Source organism: Camelus ferus, chromosome 10 (genome assembly GCF_009834535.1).
Source record: "Camelus ferus isolate YT-003-E chromosome 10, BCGSAC_Cfer_1.0, whole genome shotgun sequence".
Lineage (NCBI taxonomy): Eukaryota > Metazoa > Chordata > Mammalia > Artiodactyla > Camelidae > Camelus > Camelus ferus.
In genome coordinates, this window is record NC_045705.1 from 49,567,040 (window position 1) to 49,581,036 (window position 13,997).

Here is a 13,997-nt window from a genome sequence, read left to right on the forward strand (position 1 = left end):
GTTGGGTAGGGCTAAGTTTTGGTGCTAATGATCCAATCAAGATACCACCCTCCAGGAAAGCTCGTGTAGCTTATCATTCCTGAAATGTCCACCACCAGCTTTTATGTCCCCTGAGTGAGCCGCAGCCGTCCCCCATGTCCCCAGGAGACCCTCAAAATCCAGCAGGCAGGTCTAGCTCAGGTTCCTATGAAATCATTGCCTCTGCCCTTGGACCTGGTGCATTTGAGTTTCCGTGTACATTTCCCATGTGAATGGAGTCTCTGTTTCCCCTAGTCCCGTGAAGATCCCAGAGCCAAGTCCCCCTAGCCTTCAAAACCAGATGTCCTGGGGTCTCCTTCTCTTCTCAATGCTGGGACCCAAGCTGGGGAGCCTGATGTGGGGCTTAGAGCACTCACTCCTGTGAGACAGCCTCTGTGACTTAAAAAATCTTCAGTTTGTGGGTCGCCCACCCGACAGGTATGGGGCCCAATTATATCACAAGCACGCCCCTCCTACCATCCTGCTGTGGTTCCCTCTGTATGTTTCCAGTTGCAGAAGATCTTTTCTGATAGGTTCCAGTCTCTTTTCAAAGGTTGTTTAGCCTTCAGTTGTGGTTTCGTTGTAGTCACAAGGAGAGGCGAGCTTGTGGTCCTACCACTCCGCCATCTTGGGTTTTTTTTTTCTTGACTTTTTCTTTTCTTCCTACTCATTTTCTTCCTACTCGTGCTTTTTCTTCCTTCCTACTCATTACCATAAATGAATGGTAGTACTCCAAGTAAATACGTTGTGTGACTGTAAAGCACCAGTCTGAAGTAGATGTATGTAAGCAATGTGAGCTTGCTGATTTTTATTTTCCTCTCAGAAGTGGCAGATTAAATACTTTGACTTACTATTTGAGATAGTTTTTGATTGCCTTTTATAAATCAAAATCAATTATATTAGGGTCTAATTATATAGAGGAATTTAAGGACCAATATCTAAGGTAGGTTCTTAAAGTCAGGCTAAACTGATAAGCCAAAAACCAACAGAAGTATAAATAAGAGTTGACAGTTTGTTGTATGCAAAGTTTAGTTTCTGGGAAGAGAATAGGAGATATGAGAAATTATTTTATTACTTAAAAAATCTTTGCTTTTGGGATGCTACCCGCATTGTAGAAATAGGCAGTAAAAGAGAGGTGTCAGAGTATCTCTGGAGATACAGCAAACCTAATTATATAACCAGTAAAGCTGTACAGAGTGTTCTAAGCAGCCTGAGTCATGGAGGGATTTGGCAAAAGCTGATGAAACTGATGAGTTGGAGGTGCATTTTTAGGTCACCTTTAAAGTTTAGTAATCTAGCCTCTAAAGGAAACTTATCACAAAGTCAGTTTTAATTTCCCTTTGTAGAATATTGGAACAGCTTAAGAAAATTTTCTGAATTTTAATAACATTTCCTATTAAAATTATAGATAATCATTACATGATCCTATAAAATGTATAGCAGTGCTTTATTCAACAAAATTGAGACTGAAAGGAAAGCAGTATATCATTAGCTATTAAAGCCACTTAAGTTGTTACACATTAAAAGTCATTTGAAGAAATAAATACTTCATGCTGTCTGTAGTGAAATTCTTTTCTTCCTTTGGGACCTTCCTTTTGTGAGATAAATTGTTGGTTTGGGGATTTCCTTATTAACCTAGTGAGAGTCCAAAGTTTGTATTTTGTTCTCAGAATAGATTAATACTTTCAGTATTTAGGCCAGTTAAAATTGGTATTCTTATTAATCTTTTACTAACTTTCAATGCTTACTTATTTGACTTGTGAGAATATTCTGTTCTGTGGGTTTCTATATATTTTTAAGTAGAGCAATAATATAAAATTTACCTTACTTTTGATCTTATTCTGGGTCAGTATTAATCAGTTATACATCTTTTTAGAAAAGTCTACAAAATTAATTATTTTAGAAACAGTTTGATGTTTTAGGTTTTATTCCTGGGAAATAAATTAATTTTCATGGTGTTCTGGGAAAATGTTATTTGAAATCCAAAAAGCAGAAGTCCTGTGATTTAAAACAACGTTTCTAAATCACAGTTTTTAAAAGATATATATTGATCTTTAACTTTTTAAAAGAAAATTTGTATAACTTTGTTTAACATCTCTATTTCAGAACGTGAAAAAGATCACAGTTCCTCTCGTCCAAGCAGTCCTCGCCCGCAAAAAACATCTCCAAATGGTTCCAGTAGCAGTGCTGGGAACAGCAGCAGAAACAGTAGTCAGTCAAGTTCAGATGGTAGCTGTAAGACATCTGGGGAAATGGTATTTGTGTATGAAAATGCAAAAGAAGGAGCTCGGAATGTAAGGACGTCAGAACGAGTGACGCTAATAGTGGATAACACTAGATTTGTTGTAGATCCATCCATTTTTACTGCACAGCCAAATACAATGTTGGGCAGGTTTGTATTGTTGTGCTTCTTTGTATTATTAATTATAAAGCACCTTTACATTATTTTTTCCATTTGAAGTTTTACAGTTACTCTCTGGTGGAATGTAGTGTTCATGCTGAGCTTTGGAGGTTAAGTAACTTGCTTAAGTTAATCCAACTAGAAAGTGGTAGAACTAGATCTTGAATTTGATTTTATTTCTAATGATCATTGCTGTACCAGTAGGAATAGCAAATATGTTAGTTAATGAAGACAGGATACTAAAAGATCTCTACAGGTTGAAAACATAGATTGTATCTAACAAGCAATGATAATATGTTTCCTTCACCTGGGGCTCCTAAATGCAACCTCCAAAGGCAGCAGATACAAGAATTGTTTAAAGAAAAAACTCCCAACAGTTTTGTTGGCTGAAAAGTCATCATGAGTTGTCAGTTTGATGTAGATAATTAAAGAAGTATTAATAAGAAGTAGTTAGTAGAATGAAGGAGAGACAATAGTTATCTTCTAATCCATGCTGGTCTAGAGTAATAGATTAATATAAAGTTTGTGGTTATCGGAACCACAATCTAGGAATGATGTAGGCAATATGGACTATAGTCATAGGAACTGCAGTCTAAGAATATAGACTTAATTTTTCAGTGTCCAAAATTCGTATCTTTTTAATTGTAAAATTAACATCTTTTTCTGTTTAATATAAAATGAAAGGAACATATAGATGAAATGGAAATTTACATGAAGTTAAAAAAAAAAGGAAAACTTGTGTTTTTTTTCTAGGTTGCATATGAGTATAACTATTTGGGATACTGCTGTGTGTGTATGATGTTTGTATCTCTGAATACAGAATAAATACTAGCATATGACACTGTATACATTTTGAGTAGATAAATGTTTCCTTTTAACATTGGCACTAGACTTTATGAGAAAAAATACTTGAACTCTATAGGCTTTTATGTATTATTAGCATAGGGGAAGATTATTGATGGAAAAACTCTTAGGAGGATAACTTGACATGGATAATACTTTATATTTTTACTTAAACTTTAAAGGAACACAGTTAAGAAGTAATAGACATTTGAAATTGTGCTTCAGCTGTTAGGGTACATTTTCTTTAAAAACAAAACAAAACCTAAAAGACTTTTTTTGTGTGTGATCCATATGGATCTGAAAAGATGACTTTCCACTTTTGTAAAAAGTTCAGGTATTTGAGCAAATTGCGTGACATTTGATTCCTGAAAGGCTTTCTTCTTCTTTTTTTCCCCCAAATCAGAGAAGGCTTCTTTTCATGTCAGTTGACAAAATCATATCTTTGGGGATGAAAATTAATATTCATGGAAACTGTAAAAAGCAGTTGACATTTTTGGGGAAACTGAAATAAAAAAGCTTTGTTCTTTATAAGTTCTGTGTTATAACAAAAGAGGAAGCCATTTAAATTGGGAAATTGTTGAACAGAAAACTTAAATCAGCCGTATTCACTTTAGGAATGGTGATATTGAATTCAGAGGTTCAACTTCCTTTCATCACAATTTAAAATTTTTCTTGGGGGTTATGCATTTAACTTTTTATTTTGAAGGACATATATTACAAATTGCCTCCTTTCTAAGTACTTGCTGTTATAGGGCCAGCAACATAACTTGAAAAAATAGAAATTCATTTGTATTTTCCTTATGTAAAAATTAATATTAAGAGCTTGTTACTTATTTAAATTTTTCATTCTGTTCTTAACTTCTTCATATCTTTCTACTCCAGCATTTGATTGCTTATTTTTTAGTTCTAGGATGCAAGTTTAAGAGTTTTGACCAAGATTTGTTACATTTATAGTTAAGATTGTAAAAAGTAAAATAACCTAACCTGCCTATACTGTTTTACTTTTTCCTAGTTTAGATTACTGTATGTGCTGCATTATGGCATTGTTTGCAATGAAGACAGCAGTTTTAAGGAAGAGGCACAGATAACATAGTTTTCCTTTCCCCCTTTTTTCCCCCTCATAAGATTAGAGGAAGAATCACCTTTTCCCCTAGCCTGATTGATTCCCTACCCCCCCCCCCCCACCCACCCAAGAAGAAAGGACTGGAAAGGTCTTAGCTTCTGAATTTTATTAATTGATTTTGTTTGCTTGTAGATAATTTACACTACTGTTCCCTCCCATAAAAAGGCAATACTTCATTTATTACATTTGCCAGAATAAATTTCTTGAACTAATTTAATGACATCATTTAATGTCAAAATTATAATTCCTTTTTACTTTCGTACATGAAATCGATCTTCTCTTTTGAAGCAAGTATCCTATTGATGTATTTCTCAATTATTTGCTACCATAGGATGTTTGGATCTGGCAGAGAACATAACTTTACACGTCCCAATGAGAAGGGAGAGTATGAGGTGGCAGAGGGGATTGGCTCTACTGTGTTTCGAGCTATTCTGGTGAGTGCTATTCCTTGTGTATTGACTGAATCAAATGACTCCTTTTGGTAGGTACTTGGATTAGAAGCAAAGTTTTAGTTAGATATCTCTATGGAGGTATCCAGGATATTTTGTAAAAATATGATTTAATTCATCTTTTTTGGTACATAAATATATGATATAAAAAAAGAATTTTATGACCTTTGCAAAGGTAAGATAGGAGATGATTCCTCTCTTAGGTCTGCCTAGGCAGTCCTTTCAAGGGTTTAACAATAACATTTCTGTAGTCGTATTACTCTACCCTCCTTAATTCTCTTAAATGCAATGTTGATTATTTTTTACTACTAAGAATGAATGTGGCTACTGGAATTCTAATGTTTTACTGCACATCACTAACAATATGGACACTTAAGAACATTTAAAAATCACCTCTAAAATGTATTTAGTATTTATGTTTTAAACCTTTTTAAAAAATGTTTAATCTTTCATTTTGAGTAATATTTGAATTAGTACTACAGTCCCTACTTGTCATTTTAAATCAGTGATAAAAGTTTGATTTATAGCATGTGACAGCTTATGCCACAGTGTGAAAATATGATTTTCTTAAATAGTTTTGTGGGACTAGGAGAGGGAGGATTCTGAGATGCAAGACAGGAAAAGTAGTTGATCTCAATCAGGTGGTTAGCACTCGGACAAGTACCAGAAGATGTCTTGCTTTCATTTATGTAGTAACTTTAGAAATTGTGTTACTGTGGCTCTGAACCTCAAGAAGCTTGAAGCAGATCTTAATTTTGGGGGAAGTGCTTTTTCAGCAGCCCATACTTCCACTTGACACCCCGTGGAGTTGACAAGAAAGAATTTTATGTCTGAGCGATGGAGTAACTTTGTAACTATGGGTCTAGCCCCTAACAACAATTTAAGTAGATTTTGGAAATAATTACCATTGATTGTTCTTAATTATATGGGGAACACCAAAGAACAGTATTTGGAAGAAGAATATCTAATTGTGTGTTCTGTCTGCATATATTTTAAATACATGGATATGACTTTGAAGTTCTTCATTAAAAATCTTAAGTTTTGCTCTGTTCTCTAGGTAACATTTAAGGTGACTTTAATTTTCTTAAAAAAAGAAAGTTTAGTGGGAATGGTATAGCTCAAGTGGTAGAGCACATGCTTAGCATACACAGGACCCTGGGTTCAATCCCCAGTACCTCCTCTAAAAATAAGTAAGTAAACCTAATTACCTCCTCCCCCCTAAATAAATAAATAATAAATAAATAAATAAATAAATAAATAAATAAAGTTTTTTAAAAAGTTAAGAAAATGTATGGTAGTTATGTAGATAACTTGTAGAGGGGGAAATACATAGGAATTAGCATGATATAGTAGAGAGAGAAGATATGCGTAATTAATGGAGAAACCCAGGTTCTAATCTTACCTCTGCTGTTAAGTAATTTTATGACTGGGTGAGTCAGTGGACTCATTTGGACATAAATTTGTCTTGTTTGGAAAATGAAAAAGTAGCTAGGTGAACTGAGGTCCCAATAACTAAATTCCACAGTTTGCAAATCTCAGAGCACCACTATTTTTGAAAATTTTACCAGTTCAATTTTAATAAGTTTTGGCTACCTCATACTCCAGATGTTTTATGCATTCTTTACTTTCTTTTTTTAGGACTATTATAAAACAGGAATAATCCGTTGTCCTGATGGCATATCTATTCCTGAACTGAGAGAAGCATGTGACTATCTTTGTATCTCTTTTGAATATAGTACTATTAAATGTAGAGATCTCAGTAAGTATGATGTTTTGTCTGTGAGTGGTCTGTAGAGTTACAGTATATTGGAATCAAAAGCCTGAAATAGTGCTGTTTACCTAGACTTCAAATATTTGTTTAATTGTAAAGCACTCTAATGCCATGAAGGTTGTTTATGGAAGTCCACAGAGATCTTTATAAGCTCTTAGTGCAATTTTCTAAAACTTTCTTTCAAATTTATTTTTTTAGATAGATTCTTCTAGATTTCCTCTTCAGTTGTTTCCTCTGTCATTTGTTGCCAGTCTTTATCTCCCAGCTTGAGAGCCCTGGCTTTGGCCAATATCATACTTGGCTTCACTCTTCAGATCACATCAACCAAAAATTTATAATTTTTTTTTGTATTTACAATGTAATATAATATCCTGTGCCACTATGGAAGATACAAATAATTCTCAAGAACAGTATTTGTCACTAAATATCTTAAAATGAATACCAAATACCTAGCCCTCATTTATACAAAAGGTTAAATGACTTCATCCAAGAACTTACAACATAGTCTCAGAGCAGAGTCTAGAACTTTGCAAATCCTACCTCTTTAATATTTTTCTCTCATCCCTTCCCTAAGACCCTTCCCTAGCAACCATCCGTGTTTTCACTGTTATGTCATGTCTAAGAGGAAAAGGTGATTATATACATAGAAAAGTAAAAATGTGTATGAGAATTATCAAACGGTGACTTGGATTTTAAGTGGCTGGAAAAGTTAAGAAGGAGATGTCATTGTGGGCTAGTAGGATTGGGAAAGAGTTCAGAGGAGACATAGGTAGTAAAGAATACATAGAAATGACTTCTTAATCTTCTTTCATAGACCCTACCATATAGTGAAGGGACTCTGGTAGGTAGTAGCTCCCCAGATAGGCTATAATTTCCTCATTATTCACATTCCCTTTCCAGGCAAGGATTTGCTCGTTGATTGAATATGGGGTGGGAAAGAGAGAAGAGGACTTTAATTAGAAGTGTGGAGTTGCCATTAATTGAGATGGAGGAGACCTCATGGGGAGCAGAAATCTAAAAGCTTGATTTTGGATATGTTAAGTTTGAAATATCTATTAGACATCCAAGTGGAATTGCTGAGTGGGGCATTGGGCATACATGTCTAAAACTGAAGAGAAAGATGTGGGCCAGTTATTTATATGTAGGAGTTATAATTATATGGGTAGTACTCAAAGAAAAAATGTTTTAAGGACTGTACACATTGATCTGTAACCCCTCTTTTCACATAACAGGCTTAAGAACCAAGTTGAGGACTTTTATTCTAAGGATAGAATGGCATGGAAGGTTTAAACAAGAGACACCTATTAGATTTGGCTGCTGTGGGGAAAATGAATTACACAGGGGCAAAAGCAAATGATGGGAATATAATTAGAAAGTTTACAGTAGTTTGAGTGAGAGTTGATTTGGACTATGGTGGGGGAAATGAGGATGGAATGAGTTTTGGTTAACTATTGTTATGTAATAGTCCATTCCAAACTTAGTAGCATAAAATAATCTTTATTTTGTGTGTTGAGAATTCAGACAAGGTACAACAGATGTGTCTTATGTCTGCTTCATAATATGTGAGGCCTCATCTTGTGAAGGATTGAAGGACTGAGGTGACTCAGAAGGTTTAAGACTTCTTCATTCACTTGTGTGCACCTTAGACTAGGATGACTCAAAGGCTGGTTTCGGCTAGGACTGTCAGACAGAGTACCTACATATGACCTCTTCATGTGGCTTGGGCTTCTCCAAGCCTGGAGACTGGGTTCAGAGAGGAAGCATTTGGAGAGCAAGCATTCCCAAGACTGAGGCAGAACCATAAGTTACGTATCCCACACCTCTGCTGCACTCCCCTGGTTACAAGCAAGTTAGTACGACCAGGCTAGATTAAAGGAAGAGAGGAATTGGACTTCTCCTGTGAGGAGATGTCAGGGTCACATTGCAGAAAAGCGTGTGACAAAGGAGATTTTGAAGCTATCTTTGGAAAATAGCATCTTCCAGGGAAAGAAATGACACAATTCAACTTGTATTTAAGAGGTGGACTTCATAGAGCTTGGGAATGATTGAATTGAGATGAAAGAGGAATCAAGGATTCATTCATTTATTCTACAAAAATTTAAGAGCCTGTCATATGACTAGCACTCTTCTGCGATGATTCTGAGAACTTGAGTAGATGGTGATGCGATTTATTGATTTGGAAAACACTGCAGAGAGAGACAGAAATGATTAAGTTCAGTTTTGGATATGTTGAGTTCGAGGTGCTTTTGAGGGGTCATCCTAGTGAAGATTTCCAGGAGGCAGTTGACTGTAGTGCATCTAGAATATAGAAGGCAGAATTAGTAGAATAAATTGGGAATTGTCAGCATAAGGTGAGAGAAGAAAAGAACTTAACATTTTTTTCCTGAAAAATACCGATATTTAATGAACAGCTAGAGGAGAAAGAGTTGACAAAGGTGACTGAAATAGAATGGCCAGAGAGGACAAAGAACGCCAGGGATAATGGTATCAGATTCTTAGAGATGAGAATGTGTAAGGAGGGAGTGGTCCCTGTAAGAGATTCCATTGAGAGGTTAAATAAAATCGGGATCAAACGATGTTCATCGTCTTTAACAATTTAAAGGTCATTTTCAGACTCTATTGAGGGCAGTTTTGAGTAGTGAGTGTGGAAGTCAGATTGGAATTGGTTCAGAAGTTAGGGGAAAGAAAATGTGTTTATATATCTAGAAGTTTGGCTATAAAGGGAATTTAAATTTAAAAAATCCTAATGGAAACAGCCCTAGAGAAGCAGAGGGCTAAATAATAATAATACAGATTGTTATTTAATTATTTATTATGTTGTTAATAATTATTCTATAATTAGACAACATAGTGTAGGGAGAAGAAAGCTCTCCTTTGTAAGACTGTGGTTTTGAGTTTTGGTGTCCTTTTCTGACCCTCCTAGTAGTTTCTGAGGTGGTAGAGCCTTAGATAGGAGATAGGACATTGCTGTTGAAATAGGAGTAAAAAGAAAAATGATTAGGTCAATGTAGGTGAGGCTGTGTATTTGGGAAGTTAAAGTTGTTCATTATGTCTGGACTTAAGAAGGGTCAAGTGAAGTGTATCTTTCATTCCTCTCAATTCTAGGGTCACGTCAGCTATATAATTCCTGTACCGTGCTGTATTTTGTTTGGCCTTTTGCCACTGTTTTTCCAGTCGGTTGACTCAGTTCATCCTACCCTTCTTCCTACACTGAAATATTAATGTTGTTTGTAAATAATTTTCTGAGAAGGAAAACATGTGGAAGATGGAATATGGGAGCTATTTTATTTCACATAGATAATCTGAAAAAATATCCTTAGGATATACTTTAAGATATAACTGCATATATTGATGGAAGACAACATAATGTAGTGAAAAAAAAAAAACCAACCCTGGACTAGGGATGGAGTAGGAGGAGGGCAGATTTAATTCTGATTTTGCAAATTAGTTTTATAACCTTTGGTAGATTGCTTCATGATGTGTAAAACAAAGGAGCTTGTGTTAGATGACTTTAATTGGCCCTTCTTGCTGTAAGATTATACAGTTCCATAAGAACTCCTCCTGAGAAAAGTTTTGTTGAATAAAGGAATAACCATTATATTGTTTACAGGGTCCCAAAGTAGTTGCTGAACTAATCTGATGTTTTATTTGTCTGTTGTTTCTGCTCTTATCAGTCATCCAAAAAAAATCAAGATTTTTGGGGGGTTTCATTTCAGGTGCCCTAATGCATGAGTTATCAAATGATGGTGCTCGTAAACAGTTTGAATTTTATCTAGAAGAAATGATCCTGCCTCTCATGGTAGCTAGTGCCCAGAGTGGGGAACGTGAATGCCACATAGTGGTGCTTACAGATGATGATGTGGTTGATTGGGATGAAGAGTATCCACCACAGATGGGAGAAGAATATTCACAAAGTGAGTATTGTGGCGTATTTTCTCTCTTGAATCATCATAAATTCTCTAGCTTTTATAATATTGATCAAAGGACAATTTTTATAAAGAAAGTACCTTGAACCCTTACACCAGGAATCAGCAAACTAAGGCTTGTGGGCCAAATCCAGCCTTTTGCCCATTTTAATAAATTAAGTTATATGTATTGTCTATGGCTGCTTTTGTGCTACATTGGCAGAGTTGAGTAGTTGTAATGAAGACCGCGTGGCTAGCAAAGCCCAAAGCTATTTACTGTCTGGTCCTTTACAGAAAAAGTGCGCCCACCCCTGTCATGCACAGAAATGGCTTGCTCTTTGTTGAGTATTTGGATCTTGATGGTTTTTTCTTTGCGTTTAGAAGCACCCAAGAGAAGTAGATTCTGGAATAGTAGATAATAAAAAATAAGCTGATTTTTTTAGATGAAATTTTATTTGTATGTAACATGAGAAGCTTCAACTCATTGATTTCAAAGATGACTTTTAAGTTCTACGATATTCCTTTTTAAATATCATATGTGTTTCTGGAGGATACAATGACCTGAAAGCTTTATGGAACTATAGTTTAGATATTTCTGACCAAAACAGCACATCTTGAGCAGCAGTGACTAACTTTTTCTGTTGTGCTTCCAATCTTTGATTAAAAACCTTTTGATTTTTTTTTTGTTAGAAAATTTATTTTACATTATTTTTCTTGGTGGACCCAGTACAGTACTTTTGAATAGTTTCATAGATTGAGAAGAAGATAGAATTAAAAAAGGAGCTAGGTAAAATAGCCTAGCATCTTGTTTTATACTCCAGTCTTTGTTGAATCGGTAAGGGTTAGAGTTTTAAGTAAAAATTACAAGATTATAGAAATTAGTAGAACACCTTAATCTCTGATTTTTCAATTTTATTTACCCTTTTATAAAAATAAAAGCAGGCTCCAAGTGTTTTTTTTTTTTTAATACTTCTAAAGAAGATTTTCAAACGATTCTAACACAATTTTTGGTAGCATTTTTCAGTATTTACATTGAGATGTTTGTTTCCTTTGCATGATATATGTAAATGACTATTGTGATTCTTCTGTGGGCAGTTGTAGTAGTAGACATTTATGTTGCTATTTCCTCATTCCTAGGTTCTTTGACAATGGTTTTCTATAATACGTGGAATAAAATGTTGAACAAAACACAGGAAAAATGGAAAGTTACCAATATCAAAAGAAATACACTAAGTTTTTTTTCTGTTGAGAAAAAGGAATTAACAAACTTAGTATATGCATTTTAGTTTTTAGGAAGTTTGACTTCAAGAGAGTAGAACCAACCATAGAACACAAATGACATTATAGGTGATACAGGAATTATAACAGACCTGGTTTTTCCTTCGTAGTTGTTGAGCTTTTCATTTCAGTGTTTTTTGATTTGTTTCTTATCTTAAGCTTTGAAGTTTAAAAGGACTGAAACATTTTTACTTAATTTGTCTAAATATATTTCATTTTGTGCCAAGATGTTCCATCCTAAAGAAGATACATTTAAGGGGACAGAAATAGCCTCTTCAGCTTGATTTTCCTAAATGTGACATTATAACACCAAACATTATGAGATGCCAAAAAATCTTAATCATAATATATCAATAATCTTAAGGATGTAGTGATAATCACATATTTACCCCATGAGTAGCTTCTGTATACGTTTTTTCCTTTTATTGGCTCTTAAACCAGCATGTTTGGTTTGTGAGTGTGTTTTTCTTTTTTTGAAAAAACCTTTGCAGTTCACCTTTTAAGGGAGATAACTCCACCAGAAAGAGAGAAGGCGAGGAAGGTCCTTCAGTCTAACTCCCTGAAGTGCCCAGCACATTTGGAAGACTCAACATGTTGTCAGTGGAATGTCTGTCCTTTGCAAAGCCAGTTTGCTCTAAACAGACTAACCTAGGCAGAACATGCTCGAATCTGCCATTTTTAACATCAGTATTAAATGGGGCTGTTCGCCTGAAAACAGTTTGTGGGGTGGGTCTTTGCCTTTTGGGGGAATTATTAATAGTTGCTCAATCCATGAAATGTAAGATGTATCCATTTTGTACTTTCTGACAAGGTAGTTTTTTTTTTTTTTCTCTCCAGATGAGGTCTTGTAGGCATCAGAGTAAAGTTCTTTGCCTGCTTGAGAATGATATGTTTGATACCTTCTTTTGGTTTTCTTTATTTGAAGAAATTGGGGCAGATCCCATTGTAGTAAGTTTGTATATATCTTTCAGAAGGAGATTCTTCCTATGGATTGGGTTACCTGGTTGGTTATTAAAGCTTCTCTTGTTTCAACTTATGTAGACATTTGCTTATATATTAACTGTACTGAATTGTCCTGTCATGTGGCTAGTCATCCTTTGGCATCACTGCATCCATTATTTGGGCTTTTAGGGTTGTCAGTCTCCTTTGATGATCAAGATAAACTTAATCATTTCCAAGTGCTTTGATTTTAATAAGAAAATATTTTTGTCTCTTTGTTTCCAGTTATTTATAGCACAAAATTATATAGATTTTTCAAGTACATTGAAAACAGAGATGTGGCCAAATCAGTTTTGAAGGAGAGGGGTCTTAAGAAGATTAGACTGGGAATAGAAGGTAAGACATTTTCACTACTCTATTAATTTTCTTTTGGAAAAATAAGTTCTACAGTTCCAGTTGGAATATAGTTTGAATACTCAGAGAAAAACTCAGACAAATGATTATTAAATGCTTATGCAGTAGACATAAATGACAAAAATAGGCTTCCTTTATCTGAGAAGATAAATAGAAGGCTATTAGAAATTATTATTTATTCGATTAGATTCCCTAGCAATATAGGGATGTGAATGTCTTTTCCGCCATAGTTCGACCTAATGCGTTTTTTAGAAGTCCATATAGTGTATTTGGCATGAACGTGTGTACGTTCCCATAAGATTGGCAGGGCTCTTTGTCTCTAGTGATTGTTGGAGCTCCTCAAAGCCCAACAGAACTAAAAACTAGTACTTTCTGAACATTCATATAAAAGCAGTACTAGTTAGCTTACTGGTGTCTTAAGGTATGATAGCTTATTTTCAACTTAAATTGAATTGCAAATGTATTCCATCTTACTTAAATGCATACATTTTTAGATTGCTTTTTACTTTATGATTTAAATGAATTTTTCCAGATGTCATGTCAGATGCTTCTTTTATTTTAAGGTGTCCTTACTAAAAACAAAATGTCTTGGCATTTCATAGCATAGTGTAAAGAGTAAAGGTTCTGGAGCCAGATTACTTGTGTTCAAATCCTGTGAGTTAATAGCTGTATGACCCTGGCCAAGGCACTTAATGTTCCTCTCTCAGTTTTGTCATCTAAAATGGGAGCATTGGTAAGTACTTTATAGGGTTATTATGAGGATAGAATGAATTCATACATGAAAAACACTTAAGATAGGACCTGGCACATAGTAATTTCTCAGTATGTATTCATGATGGTGAAAATGAAGATAATG

The 13,997-nt window shown here is 34.8% G+C and overlaps 1 protein-coding gene across 4 annotated transcripts in view; it reads left to right on the forward strand.

Moving 5' to 3' along the window:
- The window catches only part of BTBD10 (BTB domain containing 10), a 68,193-nt gene that overhangs the window by 49,946 nt on the left and 4,250 nt on the right, over nt 1-13,997 (forward strand). For 3 of the 4 annotated variants that reach the window (XM_032488992.1, XM_032488990.1, XM_006191830.3), the window contains 5 exons: nt 2,125-2,410; nt 4,717-4,819; nt 6,473-6,593; nt 10,322-10,519; nt 13,013-13,123. In XM_032488992.1, coding sequence (XP_032344883.1) covers nt 2,125-2,410; nt 4,717-4,819; nt 6,473-6,593; nt 10,322-10,519; nt 13,013-13,123 — 819 coding nt within the window. Of the gene's footprint in view, nt 1-2,124; nt 2,411-4,716; nt 4,820-6,472; nt 6,594-10,321; nt 10,520-12,279; nt 12,984-13,012; nt 13,124-13,997 lie in introns of those variants that run through there. The other variant, XM_032488991.1, reaches the window with a different exon arrangement.